The sequence below is a fragment of the Lutjanus erythropterus genome, chromosome 7 (assembly GCF_056507025.1).
Source record: "Lutjanus erythropterus isolate fLutEry1 chromosome 7, fLutEry1.hap2, whole genome shotgun sequence".
NCBI classification, from domain to species: domain Eukaryota; kingdom Metazoa; phylum Chordata; class Actinopteri; order Lutjaniformes; family Lutjanidae; genus Lutjanus; species Lutjanus erythropterus.
In genome coordinates this window covers 14,418,878-14,443,970 of record NC_139323.1, presented here as the reverse complement: position 1 = coordinate 14,443,970, position 25,093 = coordinate 14,418,878, and the positions used below count along the sequence as shown (strand labels likewise).

Here is a 25,093-nt window from a genome sequence, read left to right as displayed (position 1 = left end):
GAAACTGTGAAACTGTCTTGTTATATATATACTTTATATATACTTTATATATTCGTTAGAATTTTAGAATTTGAATATTTTGATAAATGTAAGATGCAATCTTGACAAGCATCCCAAAAGGCCCTATTTAATATAGAAGAGAAAAAATGTATTCTATAGTTTCAGTGTTTGAATTACAGAAAGTAGACCTGCAAAAATTCAAATTTTAATTAAACGTTTGATGTAAGAGGTCATTACGAAGGAGAAATCTTGTTTTATCATGATGAAGATTTTAATTTCATGTGTGCAGCAGCAACATGTCGAGGCGGAAGGTTACATGAAAAGCTTGGGGTCACATGTTGGAAACACACGTGTGTCAGGATGAGCTGATAACTGTGAATTTGAACGAGGCCACGGTTTGTTTCTGTGCGTCAGGACGCAATTCATCATTTTCAAGTTCGTTTGGATGTGTGAGAAAGTGCACGTTGCAGTACAGTTTCTTTGGTGTAATTTAATTCATCTTCCCCTAAACTTTATGAATAAGTCGTGTTTGTGTCCCTCCTCCTCCCCCTGAGGAAACAGTTGGGTTTACGCGCAGCGCGCAGAGCGGATGCCCGGAGCGCACAGACAGTTTGCGGTGAGCTGCCTGTCTCTCTGTCAGTGAGCCTGCGCGGCTCGATGTGCGACAGCGGGAGGAGGAGGAAGACAGACAGACAGTTACCGTGGCTCAGGCTCGGCTTGGATGGCACCACCGAGCTCCCGCTGAGCACAGGCGGCACAGCACCCAAGTGGCGAGTCGGGGGGTGGGTGGGGGGGCTGTACGTGAAACTCAAAGAAGTCGGGATGGACGGCAAAGGCACGTTAAAGATGTTCAGGAAGAAACGGGAACTGATCAAGACTCCATCCATCTCGAAGAAGAGTCGAGCAGGAAGCCCCGGGCCGCAGAGCAGCGCCCAGTCTGTGAGTAGAGCATCACTTCTGGTTTCTGACACTCTGCCGTTGTGAGAGTGTGTGTGTGTGTGTGTGAGTGTCAGATGACCTTCAGCTGGAGGGGACAGACAGAAGACGGGGCTCCAGACAAGTGTGTGAGCATGTGTGTGAGTGTGGAGACTTCTAAGACCAGATACAAGTTGAGTTAAGTTTGGTTTTGTTTGGATGCCTTGTGACTGGTGGGCGAAACTAATGCTGAAGATGTGTAACTGACTGCTCACTGACTCATATGGCTCTTCAGTGGAGGGTTTACCACTGACGCAGTGACAGGCCTGCAGCTTGTGTGTGTGAAGGCTCAGTTTCAACAGTTGACTTGTGCTCAGTTAGAATGGGGACGGAGCTGTAGGGGGAAAGAGTATGCTGAAACGTGGTGGCAAAAGTAGCTACAACCCTTACTCTACGAGTCAGAGAGTTAAGAAAGCAGAGTCCAAAGGCAAGGACAGATTGGACATATTGCCCAACAAGCACAACGTATGGCTTAAGCAGGTATGTTGAAGTGTGTGCATGTCATATTATGTGTAAATGGCTTCTGTTTTTTTGTAAAATATTTTTGTAGCGGGTGGTTTTCAGGCCCGAAAAACTGTAGTCTAGATCCACTTCGCTGTATAAAATAAAAAAGAAAAGCTGAGAAAACTTTTACAAACAAAAGTAAACCAACCAGCTACAAAGCCTTTTGGGGTTTACTTAACTAAGGGCTGCTTTGTTGTGTCAGCTTAGGTTAAGAAGTTCACTCAAAGTGCTATCTTAAGTTTAAAGCTACTCCCAGCTGAAGATTTTCCTTCTTGACTAGTAGTCTGTAGTTAAAGCCAATAGTTCACAAGTTGTCGCTTGTTTATTATATTAATTTAATCATCTGAGTATATATATTTTCTGGGGATGAAGTGAGGTGTCTGCTCAGTGCTAACAGCAAAAGCAATGATTCTGAATGAAACAACCAGCAGGGAGTCTGAACATTTAGTAAATTTATTTCAACACAGTATAACTTCGCACATGTCTCGTTGTTCAAAACACTGGAATAAATAACTTCCAGCTTCACAAAAGCAAATAACCCGTGGACTAATCAACACAACGGATGATAAGTTCATTTTAAAGTTTTCAAGTTAACTTGCTCCAAACTCGCTCCTCAGCCGCTCCACACCTCTCGTCCCCTGTGTTGTAATCCCTTGGGCCGGGGAGGCACAGTTCCTCAACGGAAACTGAGGTGACTAATAGATAAATTAAAACTCTCCTCACAGACTAACAGGTTATTCAGCTATTAGGGGGCCGTCCTAAACATTTCACACATTAAAATGTCCAACATTGCTAGACCTGATTTGGTGAGTGGTGTACTTGGATTTTCCCAAATGTTTCCGTCAATGTTCAACTACAGAGAAACCTTTAATTTATTCATGGTAACGGGGCATTTCCTGCTAACTGTTGCTAGCTATTGGCCGAACACGACTGAATGTAACATGAATAAAACCTAAATACCTTACCTCGTCCATGAACATGAGTTTTGCCTGTGTCCTGTCAAATAAATCTTCATCAGCTATGGTGGTTGTTTAACAATGAAGATCACAACTCCCATGATCCCACGTATCATGTGAGAGAAACTCCTAGCAACAGACTTTACATATAGTGCATTTTAAATAAGTAAAAGTTGAGTTTACTCAACTCAGGCTAATTTGTTGTATCAATGTAGGTTAAGAGATTCACTCAAAGTGCTTTCATAAGTTTGTCAAACATGTCATTAGGATTTAGATCAACCTGAATGATTACATCTGATGAACTGGTGTGTAGCTGTTCTATGTCTCAAAATAATATCCCAAGCTTTTAATTCTTTCATACTTTGTATTTCAAAGTCTCACTCTATAAGGACACAAATTTTCCAGTTTGTCACTGTAATAATTTAAGTACATGAGTAGACCTGAATAATAATGTGACAAACTTCAAATAGCACTTTAAGTGAACTTAATTACATGACAACATCTGAACAATAATTTTAAGTTGGACAAACGTAAGACAGCACTTTGCGTGAACTTCTTGAGTTGAGCAAACAAATCAGCCCTTAGTTAAGTAAACTCAAAAAGGCTTTTCAGTTTGGTGCTTTACTTTAAGTTTTCTCAACTTTTCATTTTTTACGGTGCACAACTGCAAGATGAGATGCACTAACCAGGTTAAACACTTCTTATGTCTGTTTTGTCGGCAGATGAGAAGGTTGTTTCCACCTCTGTAAATATCACTGTTCTTATTCCAAACAGTAAATGACATTTCTGTGTTTTAAACCGTGCTCGCTTTGCCACACCCATCAACAGCTTGGAGTCAGGAAGTGTTGCACAACGCAACACAGGATCTTGTGAAAGTCTTTACATGTGTGTTTACCAACAACAGCACTGCTGTGTTTAAGGCCACAAAGGCAGAGGGGAGTCACACCAGCACCCTCATGCTGTTCAGGTCGAGCTGGAAAGAATCATGTGATCATCTTGACTTTTTCTCTCCTCCTGTCCTCTGTCTGTCCGTCTCGCAGCTGTCCATCCTCCAGGAGCAGCCTCGGAAAGATGCGGGCGACATCACCCTCTCTTCCTCGCCCTCTTCTTCTTCCTCTTCAACGCTCGCCTCGACGCCTGCCGGGCTCCAGGACCCCTCCCTGTCCTGCCCGGGCACCCCCAGCACCCAGCACGGCAAGCTAGCGGCCATGCAAGGGGTGGGCTGCCCGTCTCCTGTGTCCACCCTGAAGAGGCCGACTGCGCTAAGCAGACATGCCAGTGCTGCAGGTCTGCTTCGAAACATCCGTCACTCACTGTTCACGTCTTGCTGAGTTGATGCAACACGCTCAAATGTAGCCGTATTCCTGTCTGCTGTGACCACACCTGAGCTGAGAGAGAAACAGAAAGCAAAATCTGGAGAAATCTAGCACTGCATAAAATATTAAAAACACCGTCCACCTACCCCAAATTTACCTTGAATCCAGAACAATTATCATTATCTTTTTAAATTCACTTTAGTACAAATGAAAAGTTTGATACTGTAAAGATGGGTTTCGAAGCCTTGGAACGATTTAAGAATGAGCTGTGGAAAGGTGGCAGTCTTCTGGCTTTTTTCTGCCGTTGTTGATTATTCTTTTTCCTTTTCTTCGCCATTAACTGGCAGCACATAATCACAGCGATTTGCCGTCATCTTAAGTTGAGAACTTTAAATAGAACACAAAATAGATCATGTTTTTTTCCATTTGAGATAATGGGACATATAATAACTACTTATTTAGATTACATTAAACATTTAAACAAAAGAAATTTGACAAGACATTTGGGAGAGATATAAATTTCCCACTTCTCCCAAATTTGTCTTGTTTATTTTCCTAAAGTCTCATGAAGAATCTGATTCTTTACATTATTAAAAAATGAATAAATTATATCAAATCAGTTCTCTGTAATTTGGGTTTCTGGCTTAAGCCATTTCCTTTTAATTGTTTTTCAGCTACAGGGAGAATCCCAAGCAATTATTTGGATTTAATATTATAGCTGTTGAATCGTAATTAAAAGATTTTTTTTTTTTTCCGTAATCTGTGTAAATCGTACACCTGTTACATATGATGCTTCAGCCGGTTAGCTTAGCATAGAGAACAGAGGGAAAACAGCCGATCTCTGTCCAGAGGTAACAAATCCACTCACCCACCCACTCACACCTGTAAGGCTCATTGATTAGAGATAAGCTAAGAGATAAGATAAGCTAAGGCCGTAGCCTCATACCGTATTTAACTGACAGATATGAGAGGTCGTGTTGAGGTTCTCATGTAACTTTGCACCAGAAACTGAAGCATACGTCTATAATTTTTACTTGATAAATGACTTTGTTCTCTGTGACTCTTCAGGATTCCCGCTCCAGTCGTGGGTGTTCACTAAAGGCCAGGGGAAAGGGGCTTTGACCCCGACCACTCCGTCTGACAGTCCAGAGAGCACGGCCATTGAGGTTGAAGACATCCCAGCCCTGCTGAGGGACGTGGCGCGCTTCGCGGAGGCTGTGGAGAAGCTGAAGGATGTGGTGCTGGCTGAAGGTAAGCGGCGTGACAGATAAAGCTTCGTCTGCAAACTTCCACTGAGTTCTTCTATCTGTGTTGTGAGCTGGTGCATTACAGATTATGTGAAACGTGTTCGAGGACATACGTTGTGTCTCGATTTGGGTTTGAACCTCTGGGAGTGGCTCTTCTTCTGTGCTGCTCTCTCAACTAAATATACGAAAAATGCTTGTTTTCACGACAGGGCAGACAAAATGTTTCTCTGTGTGTGTAGCCAGTTATGATTTTTGATCTTCTGGCTTGTATGACAGTATGTCATTGTCATTTCTTTGGTTTGTGTACATGTGTAAACGCTAGTTTGCACACAAACAATACTATTCGGTTTCTCCTCTTCCCCTTTGTGTTGCACATTCCTCTCCATTTTGACTTGGATGAAGAGACTTGACGCATCCACAAAAGGTTTTTCGTCAGTCTTTCATCAGTCCTGTTCACAGACACGTGTGCGTCGAAGGGGGAAAAGGGCGGAGCCAGCCAGCACAAGCAAGCTAAGAAGTGGCTCTGAGCGTCCTCTCTCCAAATGAAGGGCTGTGTTTCCGCTGCACCCACAGAGTCGACCGCACTCTTGTCCCCAGCAGGAAGCCGGCTTCTTGTTTACTGCAGCCTCACACACACACACACACACACACCTCCTGTGCACTGCAGCAAGGCTTAAAATGGCAGAACACCTGTAGGTTCCTCATGGAGTAAAGACTACCGCTTCAGAATTGATTCCACCTGTTAAGCAAACCAAAAGTTAGAGCTGAAGCGAGCAGGTGTTCTTAGAAATAATTTATGGCTTTCTTCAGAGCAGAGTTTTGTGGTTCAGAGCTTTGTTTGCATGTATTTCTGTCTGCCATAATCTGGCTCTGTTCCTTCATGTTCTCCACCCAGAGCGGGCTTTCTAAACAGGAAGCCATGATGGATAGCCTCTGACAGAAGGGCCTCGTCCACACTTCCTCCTCTGATAGGCGCAGTGACGGGACGCCTTCTCTTCTTAATCAGCAGCACAATCAGAGCTTTAGCCGCATCTCCTCCCTACTGCACTCGAATGCACCACTTAAAGGGATATTTTGGATTAAATCGATGCAGGGTTGTATGAGGTACTTTCCATAGTCAGTGCGTTACTTACAGTAGTTGCAGATCGGCACACACTTTACTCTTGTCTCATGGTAAAGTAAGGTGGTGAAAATATTCTAAATATGACATACACTTAAAATGATGATGATTGTAAAATACCTTTTGTTGCTGACCCTGTCCACAGCACTTCATTGCTTAGCTATTGTACTGGTGCTTCTCTCTGTTTCTCCAAACTAGAGGTGTAGCAACTGTCACCCACTGCAGGTAATACACTTCATACAACCCCACTTCAAATAGTTCGAACTATCCCTTTAACATGAAACGGTTTTGTGACATCGAGGTGATTTGTTTTCACGAGCCACAGAAAGCAGATGTAGCGCAGCACCATAACTGGTTTCTAATCTTGCAAAACAATAGCAAAGACCACATCCTCTCTGGGACAATGTTCAGGTCACTCTGTTCATATTGTCTGCTGCCGCTCCAAAACTCTGACACACATTTTCAGACGGTGGGAGGACGGAGGACCGGCTGCCCTCCTCACCGAGCGAGCTGAAGAATGATACGCAGAGGTTGCAACAGAAAAAAGTGCACAAAACCAGTCCGTGTGTGTGCATGTGTGTGTGAATGTTAGCAGGAAATGAGGATGCCGGTTGCTGATGTGTCATCAGTGACCTCAAAGCAGATGAGCTGACAGTGTGAACCTCCACCCAACCTGTCTGACGCTCATTATCACACATTATTACCATCCTGTCTGCGCTTGGAATGGGAATAGGAATGGGAATAGTTGCTGTCTTGCAGTGAGTTAGATGAGTAGATGGATACCGCTCATGTGAGGCTAGTGCCTGAAGCCACTTAGCTCAGCATAAAGACTGGAAATAGCTAGCTTGGCTGTCCAAAGATTGCAAAATCTGCAAACCACCACCTTTAAAGCTCACTAATTAACATATAACTTGTTTGTTTAATGTGCACAAATCGAGACTTGTCCTGGAGTCTCTGCTGGTTGCCTGACAAGAACAAGAAATGTGTATTCCCCAAAATGTAACTATTCTTTTAAAAAATAGATGTGAAAATTTCACAGCAGCATGTTGAAAGCTCACTTATGGAGAGGGACATTCAGTTTAACTTGAATGCTTAAAGTTGCCGCAAAGGAGCAACTTTACTCCATTATCTTACAGTTTAAGTTGGCAGCCACTTAAAGTGTAAATGCCTCATAGTTTATGGAGATAAAACATCTGGAACCAGTGATGTGGTCTTTCATCGCCTGTTCTCCCTTCTTCTCCTTGTCCGTCAACACCTTCCTCCTTCTTTCCTCCTCTTTTAGGTAAGAAGGAGAATCAGCGGCCCATGGCTCACGAGTGTTTGGGTGAGGTCCTGCGGGTGCTACGTCAGGTCATAAACACCTACCCTCTGCTCAACACCGTGGAGATCCTCACTGCCGCCGGCAAGCTCATATCCAAGGTCAAAGGTCAGTGAGTTGTGCAGAGAAAATAAATGTAAAGAGAAGGCTTTTTTTCTAGAAATTACTTTGGAAATATTGATCGCAAGTTAACTGACTATAAAATGGTACACGGGGAATATTTTTTAACCCAGGAGGAAGGTATAAAATGGGCTTGTTAGACTCTGATGTGTTGATCATGTCCAATAATTAAAGCACTTTGGGATTTGGGCCCAATCCCGATGTCCACCCTCACAGACTCACAGACTTTGAGGTGCGTTCCTGGTAAGTCTGTGAGGGCGAAGAGCTGCCGCACTGTCAGATTGGTTTTTTTTTTTTTTTTTAAAGATATTTTTCGGGCTTTTTGCCTTTATTGATAGGGAAAGCTGAAGGTATGACAGGAAAGGGGGGTGAAGATAGAGGGGATGACACGCAGCAAATGAGCCGCAGGCGGGATTCGAACCGGCGGCCGCTGCAGAGGACTAACAGCCTCAATACATGGTGCGCACGCCCTACCGACTGAGCTATAGGGGCACCCCAGATTGGTTTTTTTGGGGGGGACATTGGGATTGGACCAATGTGACCCTTTCTCCCAGGGTCTTCCTGAACCGTATCGTCACCAGGGATCCTCTACCGTGCCTGTTTAACTGCACACCTCAAGGCTCTTGGCCTAAACATCATAAATGATTATAAATCTTTGGGTTGTATGACAGCCAAAAGACTTATTGCACTGTATTGGAAATGTGCAGATTTACTGTACAGTGATCAGTAGGTCTTTTCCAGACATGTTGGTAATGCAGACGACCGCCACAAACCCTGTTGAGCTACAGAATGAGGAACATTCTGAGCAGTGATTGAAATAATTAAGAAAATATGACTCTTTCCTAGACTGGACTACCAACCGACCGTTTGTCTATGTCATGTGTATATTTGTAGGTTTTTCAGAAATAAATGTTACAAATCGAAAAAAAAAATCTTCCTTTGATGATACTGCACGTACAGTTTGATGTAACCGGTGTACAGGTGTGTATATTTCTTTGGTCAGCAGCGTAATCCAAAGCACAGCTGACACCTGAACTTGTGCATCGTTGTGATTTTTCAGGTTTCCACTATGAGGCTTGTAACGAGGCCGATAAAATGGACTTTGAGAAGGCGATTGAAACCATCGCAGTCGCTTTTAGCAGCAAGTGAGTATCTCCTCCACCTTCATAATATTTCTGATTATTAAATTAAATTTACAATCTTTTAATCCTAAAATAACCCAGTGGTGATTACTAATGGTGTTTGGATCAAAACTACGTTAGAAAGATAAGGATATAAGTACCAGTGTATCTATAATTGCGTGTAAGTAGTTGTTACCTCTTACACACACTACCTGATTCTTTTGTCTGTAAGTGAGTGTGTGTTAATGCGTATGAAGAAGTGTGTTGTTGGGAATTGGAGAGAGAAGTGCAGCGATGGTGACACATTTGCATGAGGCAGAGCTGAAAACAGGAAGTGGTTTTTCTTCTTCTACTGTGTAACAAAACCAAAACTTGAAAATGCTGTTGACTACCTGCCTGCTGTTAAATGAACAGATTGTTACAAATCGGGGCGAAGATGAATCACGAGAACGTTCTCTTTGATTTTAGACAAGTGCAAAATTTGATTTTGATTTTAGACAGAGCAAGTGAGACCAAACAAATTATTAGACGTTAATCGTCACTCTGAAATCATCATTTTCCCACAATTGATGTTTTCTACCCGAGGTTTGATCTGTCAAGCTTTAAAAGGAATGTCTTGAAAATTAAAAGCGAAGCTTGTGTAGAAGCATTTGTCAGTTTTATGTGTAACTGAAGTATGTTGCACCAGCAGTTTATCACATGCCTGCCTGTGCTTTAGGGTTTAGACATCTGTCACAGAGCCGTAGGAGGAAGTGAGCTGGCAGAGACAGTTGAGATCTGCCTGTCGAGTCTGTTTCCTCATTCTCTCCTCCGCTCTTCCTCTGTTTGACTCATGAAGAGAAAAACACCAAGATGAAGATGCTAAACAAGGGAACACAATGGATCAAAATGAGTCAAAAGGAGAAGGATGAGGGACATATTGAAAAATAATTACTTTACAGTAGAAAGATTAGAAAACCAGATCGAACCCAGTAGACAAAAGTAACTCAGGTTTAACTGATTTTGTCACTTCCTGCCTCTGCTACATGTGTACCTGCCAAGCTCCTTCCTCTTTGAATGCATTTTGAAAAAAATGTCCCTATGTGTAGCAAAGTACTGTACTTGAGTACAAACCTCAAGTACTTGTACTTTACTTGAGTATATCCATTTTATGCAACTGTATACTTCACTACACTTCACTCAGAGACAAATACTGTATTATTTACTCCACTACATTTGTCTGACACCTTTAGTAACTGGGTAATGATTGACCATTAACAATTAAACTGATTAAAAATACATTAATCAATAGTCTAGAAAAGTATCTTAATTATTAATGATTGATCGATTAATCTGTTGTTTGCATTTTCAACTATTGGTTAAGGAAAATGCAAAGACGATTAATGATTTAAAGACCCTGTTAGAAAAAACAGCCCTGTTTGCTTTGTGATGATGCATTTTCCAGCTGATCCAACACCATTGAAAGTTAACTCTTTAGAGATACATGGTTCTCACAGGACGGTGACACTACAAACATATGATCTTATATAATATATAATCTTATATAATTATTATAGTATTACTACCACAATAGATTAATCTGCTCAATGGTATATAAATCAGCTCAATCTTAAACATGTGCAGCAGTAAAATGCAAACATAAACATTAATACTGCGGTTTAACTGGTTATTAAACAATCTCAAGCAAAAGCAAAAAAGACCGTCAGCAAGAAGCAGGAGATTTTTATTTGATTAAATTTATTTTTGACGTTATATTTTGTGGTTATTACGTTGGAAACGCTGCTGCGTTAATCCAGAATCAACAAATTATGAAAGTTTCTTGCAGTATCTTAAAGTAAAGGATCTTTTTTACAGACAGATGATTATTCCTGCCACATTCTCTTTATCATACAATATATTTTTACTCCTTTGACATTTCCACATGTAAAGGTGTCTTTGCTGCGTTTCTCCTCAGTGTGTCTGAACTGCTGATGGGGGAGGTGGACAGCAGCACATTGCTCTCCCTGCTGCCCACTGAGAAGAGCAGGGTGAGTCAGCAGTTATCACAGAGCGATCACAGTTTTCCAGTTTAAAACTCTTAAGTCTATTTGCACCCTGGTGAGAATAGTCACATGACAGCTAAACGGCTATTTACACCCAGCCTCATAGTTAAGCTATAAAGAGCAATAGAGTGTTTTTAGGTAGAAGGTTGTGGTGGATGAATGGACTAAATATAATCAATAAATAAAATCAAAGGACTCTCATTTGTTCTGACCTGGAAAACTGGAGTTTGAATCCTGTGTGAAACTAGAACCACTGTTGCCTTTTCATTTTTAGACTTAGTTACCTTACTTTTTTTTTTAAGTATTATTTTCAGCCACAGTTTGGTAAGGTTTAGGCAACAAAAATATTTTTATCTCTGCCATGTGGGTGTAAATAGCCTTTGCTTTTAAAAAACAGGAGGTTTATCTGTCATAGGCACTCTGTAACTTTGTAAAAATCTATGATCACTGCAGATGAAGTTTCCCTCTCAGCTTTCCACGTAATGAAGAAAAAAATCCCTCAGTTGATGACGAGTGTTGATCTGTGTGTATCCGTAATGAATCATCTTTGTGCTGTGTAGTCGATGGAGAACTTGTACAGTATGACCGGCCAGGGAGCAGACGGGGGAGCGTTCAGGAGCGACCTGCAGGACATGGGTAAGCGATCGGCCGCTCCTCCTCTCACACTCCAGCTTCTGTTGACTTGTTTCAGTCCCTCAGGGCTGCCGTTTGTGATACTCCTGCCCTTCCTGTCCTTCCATTCACTCATTTTGTCTTGCGAGAAAAAAACCCAGCTTTTTTGTGATATTTTCATGTGTACTGTCTGTCATCCATTTACATTCGAAAGTAAGAGTGACAGCTGCTGTGTTGAACAACTAATCGCAGCTGCAGAAACTCAGTTTTTTAAAGAAACAGGTTACAGACAAGTATTGAAAATGATTATTATTGACAGCAGTGATAAATAAATAGTTTTCACTGAAAAAAAAACACAGGATGCTAGAGGATTATCACTTGAGCTCTGAATCTTCGCACCTCGGCAACAAATGTTGACAAACCGTAATCAGCGAGGACATTTCTGTCGTCGTAGCAACACGACAGTGTTTGTTCCTGTGCAGTGACCTGTGTTTGTGTGTTGATGTGTAGGCAGAGTTGAGGAAGTGGATGTGATCCTCCAGCGCAGTGAGGGAGGGGTGGACTCCGCTCTGCTCTACGCCAAAACCATTTCCAAATACATGAAGGATCTGATGACCTACGTGGAAAAGAGAACTTCACTGGGTGAGAGGGAGACCGGCGGTTGTCAGACAGTTTTCATTTTTGTATTGCCAAATCATAACAGCAGTTGTCAGACAGACACGTCATCAGACACTTTTCACACAGAGCAGGTTTAGACCGCACTCTTTATATTATTATGTCAGTACTTAGTGACGGTGGCGGATGGGAAAAACTCCCTTTTTCCCATCTGCCCCGAACAGTTAGGTTTAAGGGAAGAAAGAGAGGATTAATCAAATTTTTGTAAGCAAAATAATTGTGAATAAATATTGATTAATCAGTGATTAGAATACTCAATAGTCTTTTAAATGAGCCACTGTAGAAAAATCTGGTAACACATTTTCCATCCCATCACACTACTAATTGTCTCTTTTCTTCTATTTAACAGAGACCGAGTTCTCCAAAGGCCTGCAGAGATTATACCAGTCCTCCAAACACAGCATAACACATGTAACCCTCATTTATTTCCTCTCTGAATATCTCTCCTGCTTGTCTGTGATGTTGAATGTTCAGGGTTCTCATGGGTGCTGGAAATCCTTGAAAATGATTGAATTTAATATAGTGTTTTCAAGGTTTGGTTCAGGTACTGTAATTGGATTGGAGCAGCTCTAGTATTCATGTAAATATGTAACGTACCAGCACTGTGGGGGCTGGAAAAACCGGAAAGCGCACCTTTAAAATGCTGAAAAGTGCTTGACCTTGGAAAAGATGTAAGAACCCTGATGGTAAAGGTTCAGTGTGTAAGATGTGGCCAGAATTTTCTTTCAGACCGTTCAGAAAAAAGGCGTCATTTTCACATGAACAACAGAATGTGAAGTAACAGTTTTGAGGTAGAGTTGTGGAGATATCTACTGAGGTTAGCTAACCTCAGCTCATCCTGTTTCAGCTGGGACATATATATATATATGAGAGCAGTGAGTTTTCTATTTTCACAAGCTCACTTAGCTGTTTTTGAGCTTAACAGATAAACCAAATAATATATATATATATCACTAAATGTCAAGAAAGGAAATATTCTTAGAGTGCTCCACGCTGTAGGTCAGACCATAGAATAGGTGGTAGGAGGTGTGGTTTTTCTCAGCTGATTTCAAGGAGTGAAGTTATTGTCAAAGGTTTATGAGCTACATGGAGTGAGAAGTTTGTTTTTCTTCTTACTCCACATAGATCATAATCCCTTGAATATAACACCACTCACTGAAATCAGTGGGAATCAGGGGAAAAAAAAAACGCAGCTCCTTGGTTCACATGTTTTTGTCTTGACCTTGGGGAAAATGGTGCAGACGTTGACGTAACACAGCAACAAGCCACAGTGGTCAATGTGCCGTCTATGTTTATATGTCTATGGGTCAGACTCAATTCAGCAAGGGGCCACTAGGAGCAGAACAAACAGACCTAATGGCGGTTAGTAGGATAGCTACAGCCAAAGACTTACTTTGACGATATGGTGCCCCTATTTGTTTGGAGTTACTTTTGGTCATATTTTACTCACTGCCCCTTTTAAAAACTAAGAAACTTTTAAGCAATATGTCTGTTTTTGTTGGATAACAAATCTTCTGTTTCTGTGTTTGCGTTCGCTCCTCCAGCCCCACATGCCCCTCTACTCCATCTACTCTCTGGCTCTGGAGCAGGACCAGGAGCAGAGCGTGGGGCTGCAGCAGGCCAGCACCACCCTGCACACCCAGACTTTCATCCAGGTAAACTTCACTGAGGTTTGGTGCAACATGATGGTAATTCTTGAATCAACTTGTGAGAGAGACTCATTCTGCTGTACACATTGTGTTGATCTGTGTGTGTGTGTGTGCAGCCTCTGACGCAGCGTAAACAGGAGCATGAAAAGAGACGGAAGGAAATCAAGGAAAACTGGATTCGAGCGAAAAGAAAACTGGTGCGATCTCCTATTTTCTGTATGCATGGACACAAAACGGTAGACAGCTTTATTTATCTGCAAGTAACAATTTATCTTCGCTTAGATGGAGTGTGAGGTGAACCTGCGGAAAGCCAAGCAAGTCTTCATGGTCCGCTGCGAGGAATACGACAAGGCCAAAACAGCAGCCAGCCGAGCTGAGGAAGAAGGAGGAGGATCTACAGCAAAGTCTTTGGAGAAGAAGAAACGATTGGAGGATGAGGCTCGCAACAAGGTTCACATCAACGTGTTTTTATTGCTGGATCTGTTATTTTAAAGCTGTTTCACTGACTTTTCAGTGACTGACACTTCATATATCAGATTAAGGAAACAGGAACTAAATTTAAACTTGAAAAAACTTTGTATGTTTGTGTGCAGGCAGACGAGGCGGAGGCCACGTATCGGACATGTATAGCAGACTCCATCACTCAGCAGCAGGAGCTAGAGCACACAAAGGTCACAGTGCTCAGACAACTGCAGGACGTCATCAAACAGAGCGACCAGACTCTCCGCTCGGTCAGAACAAACACAAAAAAAACTTATTATGCCTGTTCTCAACTCACCATGTGCTCCAGTTAGTTTTTTTAGTAACGCTTAGAAGGTGGCAAACCAAAGCTGTTTCCTGATCAGTGTTGTGCGTCTTCCTCCACCAGGCGACCATCTCGTACTACCAGCTCATGCACATGCAGACGGTAGTCTTGCCGGTCCACTACCAGACTTTGTGTGAGAGCAGTAAACTGTATGACCCCGGCCAGCAGTACGCTGCCCACGTGCGAGACCTGCAGCTGCCAGAGCAGCCGACTGTTCACTACACGTTTGAGAACTACTGTCCCTCCAGTTCATCATCACAGTAAGAGCTTCGATTAGAGCCGATTATTTTCAGCTGAAATCTTTAAGAAAACGTTTCAAACTTTGCAGAATGCACTTGCAGAGGGTTACATGAGAAAATTGATGCCATGCTCTGCGCTAAATATGAATAGCCAGCAGCTAGTTAGCTTAGCACGAAGACTGGAAACAGGGAAACAGCTAGCTTAGCTCTGTCAAACAAACACATAACCCCCATAAAACAACAACCTGCTATTTTTACACTTATTCTTTATACAGAATATAACATAATGAATATAGGTTATATACATTAACACAGTTTTCCTCAGATGTGCTTATTAAATAATTGAACAAAGATATGCAATGTGGGATTTTTAAAGTTTAACAATAAACTTTATTTTCCAAAATTATACTATGAGTGTATTTTTAATTTAATGATTTAATATTTTTTAAAACAAATTTTTAAATATAAATAGCTACAAATAGAGAAAAATACATGTATATATTAAACTTGAATTCAGAAAAGGGATCAAATGTTTATTAAATGTTGCCCATAAAAGCTGGCAAATAAAAAATCTGCATCATGTTCTGTAAAAAATGTCAGACAACATATATGCCGATACAGATATATCTGTGATAGGCTAATAATATCGATCAGCCAATATGTCAGTCAGATTCCTTCAGACAGAGCCCGGCTAGTTCTTATCCCTGTTTCCTTCATTTGTGCTAAGCTAACCAGCTGCTTGCCGTAGCTTTATATTTACTGTGTCAGAAGAGTGATCAATCTTCTCATCTCACTCTTGGTAAGAAAAACACAGCGATGTTGAGCTGTTCCTTTTAAACAATATCATATTTTAAAAAAGATTATTAATTGCCTTATAATTCTACATTCTTGCAGCCACGGCCACAGACCAAGAAATGACAGTTTCAACACGGAGCCGGCGAGCCACACAGACAGTCCTGCCATCAGTGTGGACACAGCAGCTGGAGACAACAGAGAGGCAGAGACTCAGCGCAAGAGTAAGTGCCGTCTGCTGCAGATGTTAGGCTGGATGTCTCAATGATAATTATCTGTACAAAACTACTGCTTGCTTTTTTTGCTTGTACTTCATTCCAGTGCATATTTCAACAGTTAACAGCAGCTACAGGACGACACACACACTGTTAAAGTGATTTAATGGTTTTGATGGTTTTTAGGTAACCAAAATGACAGTTGGCTAAATAGAACCAATTGTCTACATAAACCAGTTCTTCTAATTCTGACTACTTATATATTCTTGTTAATCTTCAGGACAGGGCCACAAGTCCTGGGGTTCAACAGTGAGCGATGACAGTGTTGGAGGAGAAGGAGGCCTTGAGTCTCCCACTACCAGCACAAGTAAGAATTTAGTGTTGTTAAACCGGACTCATAGAAACATACAGCAGAATATCTCATTTATAAACAATGAGGGAGAAATTCATTGTTTATATGTGTGTGTGTGTGTGTGTGTGTATCTGAGTGTCCTTATATGTGAGAGATCACACTGAAACTGGATATTAATCCTAGGTGACATCGCTAAAATTGCTCGGACGTCATCCACTGGAACAATGTCGTCCAATGAGGATGCAGATGAGAAGGACGGGAATGTGGCCTCCTTCGAAACTCAAAGTAAGATTTAGAGACTATTGATGTGACTCTGTTGATGTGACTAAACAATAACACAGCCAGACAGCCAAAAATGTCTTATTTGTACATATTTATTCTCGTATTACAAACCTAATTCTAAGTTGAGACGCAGTGTTAAACGTAAATAAAAACAGAATGCAATGATTTGTAAATCTTTATCAACCTATATTCAGAGATGTTTGTGTTCAAACTGTTCATCTTTATTGTTTGTTGTAATTATACACTCATGCTGAATTTGATGCCTGCAACACACTCCAAAAAAGTTTGGACAGGAGCATGTTTGCCACCGTGATAACAACACCCAATTTGCATTTGGGAACGGACAGGTCTGGACTGCAGAAAAGACAGTCTAGTACCCAGACTCTTAAACTACAAAGCCTCTCTGTTGTAACGTGCAGAATGTGTCTTGGCATCGTCTTGCTGAAATAAGCAGGGACGTCTCTGAAAAAGACATTGTCTGGATGGCAGCATGTTGTTCCAAAACCTTGTAGTTTGTAGTTTTCTGCAGTGTGTGTGATGTCTTTGTCTTCAGATATCAACGGCATGGACCCTGACGTGGTGGTGTCCACCAGACCTTTCCGTAACATCGGCCTGTCCAAAGCGGCCCAGACCCACCGACTGCGGAAGCTACGGACTCCTGCGAAGTGCCGCGAGTGTGACAGTTACGTCTACTTCCAGGGGGCTGAGTGTGAGGAGGTGAGTCCTTCATCATGTCTCCAAACATCCAGCCTGCGGAGAGAGACACATCCTGAGAAGTCCTTCATGGAGAATGTGCAGCATCAGTAACATTTGATTTGAAGTGTTCACAACAGTGACATGACACCTGTCTTGAACATGAAGTCTATGAATATTCAGTCATTTCTGTCATTTTTAATGCAAAGTTAAAGTTGTTAGATGACTTTTTTATGACAACTTTACATTACAAAAAACAACATAACCTGTCATAAACACGCCATAGCAGGCATAATGATCAAACTTTAACTACATATTTCAAGCTGAACAGTTTCATTAGTTTTGACATTGGCTGTCATGAGACCTTTAAAGGACCAGTGTGTAATAATTACAGGAATTTATGTACATAAATGAGATATATTATATATAAGTATGTTATTTATTATTATCAATCAACATAAACTCATAATCTATATGTTCCCGTTACTTTAGAAATAGACATTTATAGTTACATACTGTTGGGTCGACTTATGGAGATCATCATTCTGCACCGTCTACGTCAGCGCAGAGCGGACAAACTGCACTAACAGTGAGTCTTTGGAAGCCCATGGCGACCTTACGTAGATGCCGCATCGTAAACACGGAAGTAGACAGGGAGGATAGACGCGGATGATTGCTGGCAGACCATTTAGCGTTGTGAACCTTGACTGGCACAGTTTTGACAAATGGAGGATCATACATACACTGTACCAGAACAAAAAACAGCGGACACTGAATCCCCGTCATCCAAGAAGCGGAGACGCGAAGAAAGTAAACGCAAGCATGACAGGAAATGGAAAAAACACGAATCAACATCGGCATAGCGTTTACACGATGGAAATCGCTGATGGAGGACAAACGTTTTCACAGTGATGCCGAGGTTGCCTGTTTTCTGCTGGACAGGTAATTCATCCTACACACATAATTGTAGTTTGTTGTGAGATAGCTTTCGCTCGCCATTTTGTCCTCTTGGTGAGAGAGGGGCGGTGTTAGGGTAAATCCTCTTAGTTGCAATCTAAGGTTTGAACATAAAGATGCCACTGGAAATCACACACTTCTCCTTTAAAACGATGTTTAGTTTCCTGGACCACAACTGCAGTGGTACATTTTGTCATCAAGATGTCATTAAATGTTATAAGGTCAGTTTTAGTCCATATTGTACCTCTGTAGTTGAGCTCAAAGAAAATATTCATAATAGTCTCATGACAGCCAATGACAAAACCAACCACGTGTGACAGTTTAATGCAGCATTTTTTCTGGCAGGCCTCATCCAGAAGGCGAAAAAAGTTAAAAAGGGTTTTAAGTTGAACTTCAGTGAAAATAAAAGTTAACATCAGAGCATCTGCAAACTCCTGTTCGCGCCCACCCTCTGCAGCAGCTTGTTATCAAAGCGTCTCATTGATGATTAGACCAGGCTTCATGAGGTCAACACCTTCGTCTCTGTCTTCACAGTGTTTCTTGGCGTGTCACAAGCGCTGTCTGGAGACTCTGGCCATCCAGTGTGGACACAAGAAGCTGCAGGGCCGTCTGCAGCTGTTTGGCAGGGAGTTCTCTCAGGTAGCCAGCTGTGCCAGTGACGGCATCCCCTTCATCATCACCAAGTGTATCTCAGAGATAGAGAGACGAGCACTCAAGATGAAGGTAAGAACGTGCATTTATTCTGAGAGTGTCAAAGTGAGTGTTGGATGTTGGATGTTGTGTTCCTCAGGCACACAAAAGTATGTTAAACTGCTCACCTGCTTCCTCCTCACAGGGCATCTACAGGGTGAACGGCGTGAAGACTCGTGTGGAGAAGCTGTGTCAGGCCTTTGAGAACGGCAAGGAGTTGGTAGAGCTGTCCCAGTGTTCACCACATGACATCAGCAACGTCCTCAAGCTTTACCTCAGACAGGTACACATACAAGCCAGCACATCCAAGAGTAAAACACAGTGTCTTTAAGTGATTTGTGGCCCCTGGAACTAAATTTGTTCCAATACCGGTATCAGTACATGTCTCAGATACTGCTTAAAATGTGGTGTCAAGTATCTGCAAGTATGTGAGTCTGTGCACTGATCCAATCCAATATAAATTATTAACCTGGAATCGGGACCCTGCTACTTCCCAGCAGTGTCCCATACAACATTTTTTTCCCAGGATGGCTCCTATGGCATTCATTCTCTATATGTATCTGTATTTTTTAGTGTGTATTTTATGATAATAAAGCACTGTCAAAATATCATTGCATTAAAATCGATACTTATTGGTATGTTAGTGTATTTGTTGGTATTTCATTCTGATATAATAATTAAAATCCTCTATTTATTATGTAGCATATAGTTATTATAGTTTTTATCAAGTGATTTAGTCATTTGTATTTAATTAGAAAATTAAAAGGGGCATTGATGCAATATATGCAAATACAAATGAACAAATCAATCAAGGTAATGAAAAATCTAATTAATTAAAAACAAAGATGATAAATTATCTTGGGGGAAAAAAAATAAAAATCTAGTCTTCAAGAACTTTGAGGGCTCCTTACAAACTAGACAAACTGTCAGTAAATGAGTCTGACAGCTCAGTTCACAGATGCTTTTGAAAAAAGCCAAAACTTGAGATTTGTTTTGTAAAAAGTGTTTCTTTTTAACCTGAACAAAGACTTCTCACTGGTGGTTGCCTGGACTACTTGCCCCTGATTAGGGATGACACAACTGGTGGCACAATTAACTGCAATAAAATTCCAGACAAAATTACCATTTAAAATTGTAATTACTGTAATACCATGTTTAATTACCAAGCTTTGAAAAACTCACAGTAAGTACTGTTCAGCATCAAGCAAAGTTAACTGCTGTCTTCCAGACGCAGGCGCAGCAGCAGCGTGTTTGTTTAGCATCAGTGGAAACACTGATATCACAAAAGACATGACGCAACTTTAAATCAGTGAGGTTTTTAATGTAAAACTTGGTGAAATGATTTCAGTGCGTATCAGTACTTATTGAACATTTTCAGCACATTTTAACAAAACCACAATAATAATGATAACTGTGACAATTTTGTCAGTATAGTCTAGATGTGAAATTTTCATATTGTTTCATCTCCAGCTCTGCTGATCCCCTTTCAATTGTTTGCTTCAATATAATTGCTCGAATGGAAAAAAATGTTCTATATTTATTTACTCCTCTATCTGTGTCCGTGCTGAATTCAGCCCTTCTAACACCTCTTCCTGCATCCGTCACTTCCAGCTGCCGGAGCCCATCATGCCGTTCCGCCTGTACAACAGTCTGATGGGTTCGGCCAAAGAGAGTTTGCAAAGTGAAGCAGAAACACCAGAGGGAGAGGAAGCCGAGTCCAGCAGCAATAACCCAGCGGTGGTCAAGGGGCCAGAGCTGGTGGACCTGGGCCCTGATACTGACCCAGAGGTCCTGGTCCTAGTGGATAAACTGAAGGATCTTCTGAAGGAGCTGCCCAAGGCTAACATTGCTACGCTGCGATACATTATTCGTCACCTCCGGAGGTTAGTTATATAACAAAACTAAACAGCAGGAAAATAAGAGACCAGGCTCTGTGTAATTTTATCATTTACTCTTCTTCTTTCTACTAACTCCTGCCAGGATTGCAGAGCTGGAGGAAGACAACAAGATGAGTCCCAGTAACTTGGGGATTGTGTTTGGTCCCTCGCTGATGCGACCCCGTCCGACCGGGGCCACGATATCCCTGTCCTCTCTGGTTGATTACCCCCACCAGGCACGCATCGTGGAGGCCCTCATAGTCTTCTATTCAACCATCTTCCAGTCCAAAACCAGTCAGTCCAACAAAAACGGTCGCTCTGCTTCCACCTCCACTCAGCAGGTAGGACTCCCTGTGCAGGGTCAGTGGATTTTCATCTCATCGTATGTATTTATATCAGATAGTATCACTTATTTTGACATTAGGTCATAACATCATATACTACAAGTAGTATCTGTATGAACTGTATCGTACTAGACACTGAAATACACTGCTGAGTCCTTTTATGACATTTGCAGGCAACAAATGAATGAGCAGTGGTCCTGTAGATTAATGACATTGCTGCTAAACATGTGCTTATTTCTTATGCGCATTTTTAGGTGTCTAGTTTATGAGCCGAATGCCTGAAATTAGACCTTCACAGCAGTCATATTGATATGAGATAGTAAGATAAACACACATGTTAAAATGACACTCATTAAGGTCCCATTCCACATAGTGTAGCAGAGTCTTTCCAGTGAGCCAACGTGCACAATAGCAGCACCCTCTGGCAGCACTACATTCAACCTGAATGGAACAGAACAATTGATATTGTTGTAATTATCCTATAATTACCCTACTGTTTTATGTCAAACTGGCTGCTGTGAAAAAGGTCTATTATGTAATGTATCACAAAATACTGATGATATCATCAGCCTTAGCTGTACTCTGTGAATATGTTAAACAATGTACCTGCCAGCGTTACATTAGAACTGCTAACATTGCTATGACTCTTAGTCTAGTGACATAAACATATTTATAACCAGTGCTAAAAAGTCTTGTTTGGGTTTGCTAGTTAATTGATTTGCTAGTTAATTGATTTTCTTTCAAGTTAGAATCAGTAGGGATAATGTTCATGAGTCTGTACACACATATATATGTGTATGTGTATATATATATGCATGTATATATATATATTTTTTTCTTCTTTTTTAGAAAAAATTTGCATATTATGCCTTTAAGTGATAAAGTGATTTTTTATTAGAGGTTTAAGAGAACTTCCATTAATAGTAAACTTTAAAAGACATAATAAAATGGTAGACAAACAGTGATTAAAAATAATTTAAATACAGTGTAAAGGTTATACAGCATGAGTAAAGGTAGCTTGAGTAAAGTAAAAAAAAAATACAATGATGAAAATTAAAATATAATAAGAGAATACATCTGTATCAACGACGGCTTTAAGAGGTGACTTAAATAAATTCATACCAAAAACCCTGTAAAAGTGCAATTTGAAATTTATTTGTTCACACATGTACAGAAAAATTCAACTTTAATGTAATACATAAATAGATAAAATGTGATGGTGAGTTGCAGTCTTCTATAAAAATATGTGTTTAAGGGAAATTTAAAAGAGGATAAGGAGCTAAACAGTTTGATCTCCTAATAGGAGCTGTTCCAAAGATGCCAACAGAAGAGGCCCAGTCCCCCTCGGTCCTCAGCATAGATTGTGGAATGACGGGCAGATCCTTAGCTCAGGACCTCATGTTATTATGAGCAGGCACATATGGTGTCAGAATATCTGACATGTATTAAGGTGCCAGTCCAAAGTGAGCCTTGAAAGTTAAATAGGTTCTGAAATTTACTAGGAGCCAAAGGAGAGAAGGGTTTCTAAGACCATCAGGTCCACATTTGGAAAATGTCAGTTCAGCACAGAGAAACAGCAGCCTCTTTTACTCAAAGGAACAAAAATTGTCTTAGTGAGAAACTCCCAATAATTTATGAGCATGAACAAAAGCTGATGCAACTCTTGAGGTGAAAAACGGAAGCGGCAAAATGTCGGCACATCCATTTCCTCGTCCAGAGTTTTGTCCTGCAGATTCATTTGAATACAGCTCTCCCCTCTAAGTTACATATCTGACGTGCCATCTGTGATAACAGGTGAAAAACAACACTGTCATGTAGGTTTTCTTGATAATAATCTCTTCATTCTCTCCCCCTCCTGGTTCAGAGTAATATTGCAAATGAGAAGGCGGAGAGCCCCGCTGATGGAGAGGAGGATGGAGGCAGAGAGGAGCAGAATAAACCAGAGTCTGACAAGCTGGAGGAAGGATGTGGTACGTTTTTATAATGCTGAGTTTTCCTCATTCTGTTCTAACTGTAGATGAACTTCCCCCTAATGAGTGTGAATCAAAAGCATTAGTGGAGAGTAACATTTAATCAAGTACTGTACTTAAGTACACTTTTGAGGTGCTTTCCATGAGTATTTCCATTGTATATTACTTTATAATTCCACCCCACTGCATTTCAGAGGCTAGAGGTAGAATGAGCCTTTAAAATACAAGACATTATGAAGGACCAGTGGTTTCAAACCTTTTGGCTTCTGATGTCTTACAAAAAGCATTGTGGTCGGGGTCATACTTCAGATGTCTGAGTTGCTGACAGTTCAACCAAATACTGATTTTTATTTCAATATATGTTTAAATGGCTCAGAAAAAAAAAAAATCCAAGATTAGAGGAAAAAGAAAAAAAAAAGTGAAGCATAGCTGCAATGAAATTATGAGAGAGAGTAAAATTTACAAAATAAAACTGTACAATTAATTTCAAATGAAAAGCAACTTGTTCCCAGGAGAATAAAACTGCAGTCTGTGTGTTCTAAGTAACCTAAACAGAAAGGCAAAAAAAGCACAGAATTATAAGTCATAAAAAGTGCACAGACCACTGATAATTATCAGTAACCATGTTTAACTGTTATTTTCAGTGTCAATGACAAAATTTAATTAAAAAAAAGTAAATGATAAAACACTCAGTCGGTTCACTGACATGTACAGGATGTTTTGTGTGGGGGACTGCTATGATTGGTGGAACTCGTACGAAGCTACGATGATTGGTCAGATTTGCAGAGAAGATGCAGTGGTTGAACAACAATTGCAAGATCGTGCAGAATTCAGAGAGACTGGTTGAATTTGCCTTAATTGGTGCGATCGCAACTTTCTGGAGGGACTGGCTAATTGTTATGTACTTTTACTTAAGTAAGTTTTCTCATGCAAGACTTTCACTTGTAATGGAGTTTTTTTTTTTTATATTGCTCTACTGGTACTTCTACTTAAATAAAGGATCTGAATACTTCTCCCACCACTTATCAAAAGAAGTTGACTCATGACATTTAATCAAAGAGGGAACTGTGTTAAAATTTTATTACACAACCTTGTTTTAAATGATAAATATATCATTGTAAATGTACCGTTTTCTGGTAGCTCCCCTTCTGCTCATGGTGTTTGAAGTAGGCAGTAGACATTTATCACTCCTAATTATAGTCAAAATTTGGCATTAAACAATGTCAAGTCAAAAGTTTAGCTGCAGTGAGTTTTTGCACACTTTTGTAACCACTTCAATCTTTATCTCCAAATAGAAAGCTCTTTAGGGTCTCTTGGATCTAGCGAGCAGCTCCCTGACTCTGACTCAGAGCCGGACGAGAGCAGCCAGAGGATGGCACACTCCCTCAGACTGGTGAAGCAGGAGAGCGAGATAAGCATGGACGAGGACCAGATGAGCTACAGGGACAGTCTGGACCTGTCCAGCCAGTCTGCAACCCACACCGACCCTGAACAAGAGGCGGATCAGGACCACGACAACCTAGAGGGAGCAGAGCCCCCCGCGTTGCCAGACAGCGGGCCTCCAGATGATGAGGCGGGGGCAGAGCAGGAGCTGAGCGCTTCGCTGGCAGAGCTCAACGTCAACCAGTCCAACAACAACTATCCCTGCTCCCCCGTCTTAACCCTGTCGAGGCTGCCACTGGCGCGTCTGTGTGGAAAGAAGTTACCCCTGACCAGAAACAGGGACAGCGAGCCTGAGTTTGTCTGATACTATTATCAAAATCACTGTATGTTGACTCTGTTTAAGCTGAGTGACATGAATCTGGGTTTTACATATTAAAATCCAATAAATCCCAAGTGGGTACTGGTGTGTACATCAAGATCAAAATGTAATTTTTTAATCCTTGCAGCTGTATTAATCTATCCTCTACTTGCTTACTGCTGTTTGATGAAATTACTTTATTTCAAATGATTAAAAGTGTATTTTTGTGCCAGTTTTCTGTGAATTTTAAAGTTTTACTTGTTGCTCTTAAAAGCTTAAGGAAAAGTGGGTGGACAGTCACATCAGTGTGTGCAATGTGCTAAAATATCTTCCAAGCAAATTTCCTTTAAAGTGCTGCTGGTTTTATTTCAGCACTAAGATTTTAAAAATAAACTTACGTTTCTTATAAATGTTGGCTGCATTATCTTGTTATGGATGTTCTATGGTCTATTTTAATAAACATTTTATTTTAAAGTCATTA

The 25,093-nt window shown here is 41.0% G+C and overlaps 1 protein-coding gene across 1 annotated transcript; it reads left to right on the top strand.

Moving 5' to 3' along the window:
- The first annotated feature begins 574 nt into the window (after positions 1-574).
- Positions 575-24,844, top strand: arhgap45b (Rho GTPase activating protein 45b). Its single transcript, XM_084722867.1, has 24 exons — positions 575-939; positions 3,476-3,722; positions 4,820-5,002; positions 7,401-7,544; positions 8,617-8,701; positions 10,632-10,704; positions 11,280-11,355; positions 11,842-11,973; positions 12,356-12,417; positions 13,551-13,661; positions 13,772-13,852; positions 13,938-14,105; positions 14,249-14,386; positions 14,524-14,720; positions 15,594-15,715; positions 15,987-16,073; positions 16,242-16,343; positions 16,894-17,057; positions 18,525-18,713; positions 18,826-18,963; positions 20,292-20,563; positions 20,661-20,898; positions 22,766-22,871; positions 24,167-24,844. The coding sequence occupies exons 1-24, from the start codon at positions 658-660 to the stop codon at positions 24,616-24,618; spliced, it is 3,849 nt and encodes a 1,282-aa protein (XP_084578993.1). The 5' UTR covers positions 575-657; the 3' UTR covers positions 24,619-24,844.
- The last annotated feature ends 249 nt before the right edge of the window (positions 24,845-25,093 follow it).

Excerpts from the sequence above, each read along its gene's own strand:
- arhgap45b (XM_084722867.1), top strand. The coding sequence starts at position 658 with ATGTGCGACAGCGGGAGGAGGAGGAAGACAGACAGACAGTTACCGTGG. Across the intron at positions 11,356-11,841 it reads GAGCGACCTGCAGGACATGG|GCAGAGTTGAGGAAGTGGAT; the intron begins GTAAGCGATCGG and ends GTTGATGTGTAG. Across the intron at positions 17,058-18,524 it reads AGGGGGCTGAGTGTGAGGAG|TGTTTCTTGGCGTGTCACAA; the intron begins GTGAGTCCTTCA and ends CTGTCTTCACAG.